Source organism: Spea bombifrons, chromosome 1 (assembly GCF_027358695.1).
Source record: "Spea bombifrons isolate aSpeBom1 chromosome 1, aSpeBom1.2.pri, whole genome shotgun sequence".
Classification (NCBI taxonomy): Eukaryota; Metazoa; Chordata; class Amphibia; order Anura; family Pelobatidae; genus Spea; species Spea bombifrons.
This window is the reverse complement of record NC_071087.1, coordinates 24,870,228-24,879,316: the sequence shown is the minus strand read 5'-3', so window position 1 is coordinate 24,879,316 and position 9,089 is coordinate 24,870,228. Positions and strand designations below refer to the sequence as shown.

General features: G+C 39.7%; 1 protein-coding gene across 9 annotated transcripts in view; it reads right to left on the bottom strand.

The window, feature by feature from the left end:
• Positions 1–7,784: 7,784 nt before the first annotated feature.
• The window catches only part of MICU3 (mitochondrial calcium uptake family member 3), a 62,036-nt gene continuing 60,731 nt past the window's right edge, over positions 7,785–9,089 (bottom strand). For 5 of the 9 annotated variants that reach the window (XM_053458770.1, XM_053458762.1, XM_053458780.1 and 2 more), the window contains one exon: positions 7,785–8,227. In XM_053458770.1, coding sequence (XP_053314745.1) covers positions 8,117–8,227 — 111 coding nt within the window. In that variant the 3' untranslated portion in view covers positions 7,785–8,116. Of the gene's footprint in view, positions 8,228–8,990; positions 9,060–9,089 lie in introns of all 9 variants that reach the window. The other 4 variants (XM_053458788.1, XM_053458820.1, XM_053458796.1 and 1 more) reach the window with 1 other exon arrangement.

Here is a 9,089-nt window from a genome sequence, read left to right as displayed (position 1 = left end):
CTAGTAAATATTAATTAATGTAAACAATTTTTTCATGTTTATATTTTCTTTTATTTGTCAACCAGCCCCCCAGTTATGCACATCTGCCCCCAGCTTGCCACACTGCCCCAGGAATGCCTTATACCCTCCTATATGCCAGAGATGCCACTGTGCCCCCTGATATCCCTTATACCTCCTATATGACACTCTGTCCCGTGATAGAAAAACTGACAGTGCTAAAATAGGTATGAAAATATATGCTTTAATAAATAGACAAAAAAAAATAGATAATACATAATACAATATCTTTGGCCCCATAACAGCCCGCCTGTGGCATCTTTGGCCCCAAAACAGCCCGCCTGTGGCATCTTTGGCCCAATAACAGCCCGCCTGTGGCATCTTTGGCCCCAAAACAGCCCGCCTGTGGCATCTTTGGCCCCAAAACATCCCGCCTGTGGCATCTTTGGCCCCATAACAGCCCGCCTGTGGCATCTTTGGCCCCAAAACAGCCCGCCTGTGGCATCTTTGGCCCCAAAACAGCCCGCCTGTGGCATCTTTGGCCCCATAACAGCCCGCCTGTGGCATCTTTGGCCCCAAAACAGCCCGCCTGTGGCATCTTTGGCCCCAAAACAGCCCGCCTGTGGCATCTTTGGCCCCATAACAGGCTGTTTTGCTGGCAAAGATGCCACAGGCGGGCATCTTTGCCACCAAAACAGCCTGCCTGTGGCATCTTTGCCACCAAAACAGCCTGCCTGTGATATCTTTGCCCCCCTTACACACACACACATATTAATTCACAAATATTTACTCACTAATTCACAGATAATCCATTCACTCATTCAGATATTCATACATTGATACTCATTAATTCCCTCATTCAGACACTCATTTACATATACTCATTCACAAACATTCATTCACTCACTCCTTCACAGATACTCATTAATTCACTCACTCAATCTCACACACTCCTTCATGCAGCCTCCCCTTACCTGAACAACTGAAGATTTAAAGAGTACGTGCTGCTCGGCGCTCGCAGACCAACCTGTTCTTCTGCACAGGAGGAAGCAGATGCGCAGCAGGGTCATGTGACGTACGTCACGTACGTCACGTGATTCTTTTGGATTCCTGCGTCCCCGGCATCCTCGGCTAGCCGGTAAGTAGCGGGCCCCCGCGGAATCAATCGTGGGGGTTGCACGGGCCCCCTAGAGTGGCGGGCCCGGTCGCAGCTGCTGCAGGGTTAAGGGGGCAAGTGCCCCTTTTGCCCTGCGTTATAGACGGCCGTAGAGGCCCAGTCAGTCCGGTCCTGGCTGGGCCTATTTTAAGGTAGGGGCCTGGAGCTGCAGCTCCATCAGCCCCTAAATCCATCCGGCCCTGCCGCGGCCCGGCCCACCGGGCAAATGCCCGGTGTGCCCGATGGCCAGTCCGGGCCTGTATATATATATATATATATATATATTGGTTCATCAATAATCAATGAATAAATAAAAAAGTCCCAAATGTATAAAAGTCATTGAACCGGTCAGATATATATGGAGTAAGAGAAGAATTACATTTTCCCATGAGTACTGTGCCTTCTCATACATGGGACATCATTGACATGGCTCGCATTTTACAGCCAGGGAACAGAAGACAAGTCTAGATTAGGCTTGGGATCATCATTACTGCATATCTTACTTTATGTCAATTATTTTCAGCACTATATTTTTGCTTAAGGCCCTTAAAAATCAAGAACCACCCCTGTCCACGGTACCTAAATCACACTAAGTGAGGGGCCGAAGAGGACTGAACAGAATAGAAATGAACCATTAACTCTTGAATGGGCAATGAGAGCCTCAAATAATTGATATTAGGCCGAGATACGCATATGAGTAAACATTCTGCTGCATACAACAACGGCATACTGAAGTATAGGTTTGCATACAATAATCAGCCGCTGGAAATTCTCGTGGTATCCATAAACTGGATTTTAATTTTCAATGCATTTTGGAGTCTAGTTTGCATGCAGATTGGCGCATGTATTCTTTAGTTATTAGAGATACTTGGTTGCATTTAGCTCCTCCCCCGGCTGCCTCTACTGAGAACAGGAAGCATTCGTTTGTACAGTTCTTGCACATGCTCAGTGCCGCTCTCATTCTAGTTAATGGGAGCTGCACACAATATGCACAGGTATGCTTTATAAACACTATTTTTGCTACCGTACATGAAATTGGCTGCTTAAAACTGTTAGATTTAAGGGTTTAACTGTGTAGGGTCTCATTTTTTCTATCTTTTTGAGAAAGAAAATGGGCTTGTGGCTTTTTTATACAGATCTTAAAAGCTGTAGTAAATGGACCAGAAACCATTAAGCCTTTCCATAAATAGGCTTTCTTCTCTTCCGATAACACCATCGCTCTGTAGGAGACATATTGACTCTCTAGAACCATGTCACCTGTTCCGTTTCCTTAGAGACGGGTTTATGGAGTTTATCCATGGTGTTTAGCTAAACATGACATAAATAACACTTTCAGATTCAGTGTAATCAGATTTTCATACGGTAGTTTACTTAACACTTCATGGTGCATGAATTCATTCCTGAAGTAGTAACTGTTAGAATAAACTTCAACAATCATCACTAATGTGGGTTTAAATTGCTGCTTTTATGGATAAACATTGACAATTAAAGTGACATGGTGAGAATTACAATTAAAAGAATTACAGTAAATCCCCCCTAAATGTTTTCCGTGTAAACTCCTACATCTATTTTTTTGAAATGTGTTTAAATCTTGAATGACTGCACCCGAGTGCTGTAGAGTATCCTGGCACCTTCTACATGATACATGATGAGAAATAATGGAATTATAACAATTATCCTGTTCATATCTTGGTATGAGAGGATGATAAAATATACAGTTGTACAGAGTTATGGATCTTGCATGAAATCTGTCAATAATTCATGTGATAATAAATAAAATGTTTTTGCTCTCAATCAAGCATCATATGCCGCCATCTAGTGGACAATCATCAATACAGCACCATGTCAGTTTTAATACACCTGGTACATTTCTTGTGTCTGCCTCCTGTTTGTGCCTTGACTTCTGGCCACAGTCCCTGAACAGCAATTCAATAGTGTCTGTCTAATTCTATATGTGATTGGGACAGGGATGAGCAATACTAAAATGAAAATCAGAGACATCTTTAATGTCATTCATTGTGTTATTACAATTTGTATTGCAGATTTAATATTTAATGTTGATAAAACAAAACAACTAGTGCAGAATTTTGTAACAACATTGACCGTGCTAAAACACATATTACAGCAATTTAATGTAGTTTAATGCAAGCTAAAACAGACCATGACAAAGCTTATTGAAAATACACTTTTCCTTTATGCTTAGGTGGGGTTTAGGAGATAAGATGTGGGGCCCCTGGTTTATGAAGCCCTGAAACTCAATGATGTGCGCAGCTCACGGTAGGGCCTTATAATGTGGCTAATGTACCAAGGCTTACCCACTGAAATGTGGTGCTTTTTTGGTCCATGGGGTAAGTACAACCACATCACCCTTCACCTCCCAAACTACATCAGCCCCCTATTACAACTTACCTTGTTTGATGCATGGCTTCACTCCTAGTACCCAGGCCCATACTTAGCTTTTGATGCTGCCCCAGAATGCCATGTTCCGGCTCTCCACCTTTTGATGTTGATTCAAATATTTGATTTGCTTAAAAAAACAAAAGCAAGCAGTGGTACTCACATTCGACTAAAGCACAGCGAAGAACACCATGAAGGCCATGTGCAAATATACAATGGTGTCTGCAGACATGAAATGATTTGTCACAGTAAAAAAGCAGTATGTGCAGCCTGTGGCTAAATCGAAAAATAGGACATATAATGTAGTGTAAGGGTTAAGAAACTGTGAAATAAGTCGCTTACTTTGTAAACAAGCTTGGTGTCTTTGAAACCGCTAAATCTGGACGAATCACAGTGTTGTACAAACTGGTCTACTCATCTCTACTAATGTATATAAAAAAGAAACTGCCTTACAGATAAAAAATAATAATAAAACACTATATAGACCAGAGGTACATGAATAGCCTTAATCAGAACACTAGGGAGGGAGCATACTATCTCTAGGAGATCTCAGGAGGTAAATCCAGGCAGTGGAGGCTCCTCCATAGGAGCACATGCGCACGTGAACCCCCTAAGCGCAAAAGGAAAAAAGAAATTGCAAAATTCATGAAAAATCAATTTTAATCTAAATTACATAGAAATAGTAAGTGTATTATAATAAACATATATTTAATATGACGCCTCCTGTCCCCTGATGTAGCCTGCCTGCCTATGCAAGAAAGAGCAGCCTGTTCATAGTTCTTTCTTCTATTGCACTGCTGCAGCGCACGTGCCATAGAAGAAAGACCCTATTTGCCAGAACCTTGCTTACATTACAAAGCGCCAGCTGAGCCGCCCATTTGATCCCCGTTAGCACAGTAAAGGCCGGAGGAGCTCCCAGCCAACACACTCCCCGCCCAGCCCGGGAGGCGGGGCTAATAACACAAGGCGCGAACCCCCATTGGAATTACCCACCAGCCGCCACTGAATCCAGGATCTTAGTAGTGAGAAGAAAGCACCAATGATGCATAAAGTGATGTGTTTGAAGATCAAATATATGTACGGGAAGATTACTGTAATACTTAGAGCAACAGTTACTGTGTGGCAAGATCTGGAGGCATCAGTTTCGCGCCATCTCTAAAAAGAGTTATTGTCTTTTATGTTTTTCTTCACCAAATAAAAACGGTTTCTTCCTTACAGGTATTTGAAGCATTACATGATTCTGACTAGTTTGGTGAACTTTATTAAAGCAGGTAAACAGGAGCAAAACAGGCTTTTCATGGGAACTATTTGGAGTGAGGAGACTCACTCTAATATAAGCCAATAATTTAACTGTTTACTGAGATGGTCAATGCACTCCAACAATGGAATTTAAATCCACAGCACCAGTTTGGTTTTATTTCCAATACTACAGTGCAGTGCCACGTAATCATTGATAAAGAGAGAGCGATGGCCAAAACCGATTCACTTTATGACTCTTTAATGAGACACGTGCGGGTCTTGACACAATATATGGCTCTATAAGTTTCTCCTGCCTGTGTAGGGCTGTGGAACGTTTCTTTCTTTTATTTTTTTGTGGATTGTAGGACAGAATGAAGAAAATAACAATACCCAGGCCTTAAATTCAGTGTCATCTTTTCTTATCTTACATCATTTCTTATTACTCTATGCAAACTATAAATACTGTGTACTGTGGTTATGCCTACTGAAGATGTCCTGCAAGCAAAATAGCGGGCGGTAAAAGGGCAAAGGAATATTAGGGAATTCTGCAGAATTACCCCATGTAATGATGCTATGCATTCTTTGACAAAGATAAAAATTTTTACATCTGTTAAATTCTTCATCCTTAATATATTTCTCACATTTAACATTTAAAGGTTTCTGAACGCAAAACATATCAAGCCTCGCGAATCTCCTGGCGATGAGCATGACACAAGTAGGCCAGCAGGTCTTGTATAATTGTTACTGAACAACACAAGATTAAAATACCTTTCTTGGTTTTTCTTCACATTTTTTTCCTGATGTATCTCCACCAGAGAGGAATTTATCAGTTTCCATGGCCGTTACAGCATCTTTGTCCTGTCCATGTCATTTGAGCTACCATACTTTGTGTCAACATACCGAGGTAAAAGAATTGACCTGACAAGTGCAGGCATTCACATTAGCTGCCGTTTGAATGAGCTTGTCAAATGAAAGCATTCTCTCTTCCAAATATGACATGGAATCTCAATGCCAGCGTTACAAGAAACTGATGCCAGATAAGGATCACTTGGCCCACCTAGTTTGCCCATTACTGTTGACAAATGTGCTGTTTAGTCGTCATAAAAACATGAACTAAATTGAGAGGTCTGTCTGGCTTAGGCCTAATTAGACATCAAGCTATGTGCTACTATTGCTAAGGCATCACTGCATTCCAAAAATAACTTTAAAGGATAAATATTTATGAAGGAAAACCAAACTTTACTTACTTTACTTACATATTACTTACATATTTATTTATTATGACAGAGCTCTTCCAATTTCTCAAAATATAGTGGCTGAATGAATCCCCAAATCTTGGAAAAGAAATGTTTTTAAAAAAGAAGCCTTTTAATATTTTATTGATCAGACTTTCTAAAATACCACAAAACTGTCAGGTCCTTTAAGATGTTTCTATGAGAGAAATGGACTTTTATACAACCTCCCCTAATAAGATCATCACCAGTACACAAAAATAATGTTGTGAATTAAATGACAATGCAGTTTAATTTTTAAAGATTTTATTATTAAGTTTATATTCACAATTAATGCTACAACATGCAATATATTGGAAAAATAAACTCAGCAGTGCGCTGGATGCCTTCAGTACCAAACATAGTAATTCTTTGGTTAACAAGCACTCAGATGAGTGGAAAACACGATATGTTTGGGTGAGAATCTGGAATCTTTTTCAGGTGTTCTATTTGTTCTATTTTTAGATAAAGATCATAACATTTGGATGATTTATTCTGGAATCGACATACCTTTCTTTAATGTCGCATTCACTAAACAGTGAATTTTTAACAGTACTCTTGAATTTTTAACAGTACTCTTGAAACTAATTTTTAACAGTACTCTTGAAACTGTCATAATGTAATTTCCCGCAAATAGTACATAACTACAGATAAACCCATAAATATTAACAGAAAGGAGTAAAAGTTATTTTTCATCACTGCTGGAATTTTTTACATTAGGCTTGCTGAGGAAACTGCATTAGTGGTCTTCTTGGTTGCCCTGGGGAGGGAGAGGCTTCTTTCCACGCAAGATATGTTCAGGGGATCTAGAGTAGATTTCCTCTATTGAGTTGCTCTTTGCAGCTCCAGATCATCAACGGCAAGCAGTGCTCCTCTCCCAGAGAAAAGCCGCCTGTGGTTCTCAAGCACAGCCTCCTTTTTAGATCTCCAAATCCCAATAATAAATTTGCACTGAAGTTGGAAGGATACAGATATTTTAGTGTAGTAAGACTATCCAAGTTAAAACTAGAAATATCCCTCACTTAAGACTATGCTATCTGAGAACCAAACTTGAACAAGTAGTAAGTAAGGAAAAAGATATTGTATAAATAACTACAGAAGAAGATAGCAAACTGAGTAATGAGAAGACACGTGTTATTCTTCTATAGAATCATAGAACACGCAAAACACTAGATGATCTAATTACTACAACGGATTCTGCCGAAAAGCAAGTAGGTATGAATATAGTTAGTGGAATAATATTTATATTATTATTATTATTATTATTATTATTATTATTATTAGTAGTAGTAGTAGTAGTAGTATTCTACTGGACCACACTGAACTACAAATATGGTCATTGATGGATACTGTATGAAAGATATCATGGAATAATATACCAAAAACCATTAGTAGCATATAAAGCATGTAGAAATTACTGTTATTTGTGCAACGATGTGTCTTCTTACATCTGTAACAGTCTGGATGTTTCACTAATAGGAGCACTTGCCTATATGTTTTTCCACCAAATAATATGCTGTATTGGTAAACGATCTAGATTATAGAAAATGTTCCTTTTTACATGAAATTGATTTATCCCTCTGAGCAGGTATATGGAAAAGGAGGATTTTTGCTTATAACGCAGAGCTTTTCCAACACGATATTCCAAGAGGGTTCTTTTCCCCTGACCGGTATGGACAGGCTATTACGTAATATGTACTATGCAGCCTTTAAAACAAAACACATTTTAAATGCAGGATTTCTTTATTTACACAGAACGAAATCCCTTGGAGGTGCAGACAGTCTCCCCAGTAGCCCCAGAACATGATGTGGATACAGAATGCCTTTCCTTACAAAATCTCATATATATAGGCTAATATACTATGTAAATGTACATAATATAAATAATATGTAAAAATATGTTGCATTAAAAATTCATGCTGTTCATTAAGTATATGAACTCTAATATCAAGATATTAAAAAGTGCATTCAGATAAATAAATAGGGTGACTGAAACACAGTGGTGCTGCTACGTCGTCTGTCTGTGCTCATGCCTGCAGTTACTTTTCAGACACGTTTATCTCAGCATGTCCCGGCTGTGAAAACTCCTGAAGAACTCTTTGACGTGCTTCCTTGTGACCGATTTAACACATCCATAGTAGCCAATCAAGCCATGCTTCCGGGGTTCCTGTTGGTAACCACAGCGACCGATTAGAAATATATGGATTCAATCCAATGGCAAACAATAGCTTTCATATACTTTTATACACCCAATGGGGTGTACATTCAACACATCACTTTTGGTACTTGCTTTGCATTTCCATCTGGATTGCAAAAGGATTAAAGCAAGGGATTTGGTATGCAGTAAAAACACCCAACGATAAAATAGCTGGTTAAAAAAATATCACATTTTTATTGCATAATTCCAGTTCCCACAGCGATCTGGGTAATCTATAACTAGTAGGCCCCCCAACGGAATGATTACCGGGATGTACATCTCACCCTCTCAACTGTACAAAACCATCCCCACCCATTAAGGCAGTAGTTTCCTTTAAACGTGTAAAAGGGACAGTTCAGCCTTTGCTCGGTTGTCCAAAATATGTCTGCAGGATTCTTGCATTCATTAGTTATTGGCGTTAGAAAATGAGTCTTATAGTAGAACTCCTCCCCAAGTCACCTCAACTGAAAGCAGGAAGTGTTCATCAGTACACTCCTTGCATGTGTTCAGTAGGACTCCTGCTCTACTCAGTGGAAGCTGAACTCCCATTGAAATGCATAGGAGTAGCAGCAGCCAATCTATATGTATCAAATTGTGGGAAGTATAGTTTGAAGAACAAGCAGCAATTCTGCTTTCCATTCAGACTGGACACAGCCTTAACCATAAAATAAGAAAAGTAGAGAGAGTTCCACGCATGCAAGTAAATTCTATAAAACCCGTGAGGATCACGTACTTATCTCTTATGGAGCTGCTTCTTCAGGCATGATCTGAAAGTAGTGTATCTCTGCACAGTATTGTAGCCCTGTGGAGCAGAAGATAGAGGTGTACAAAG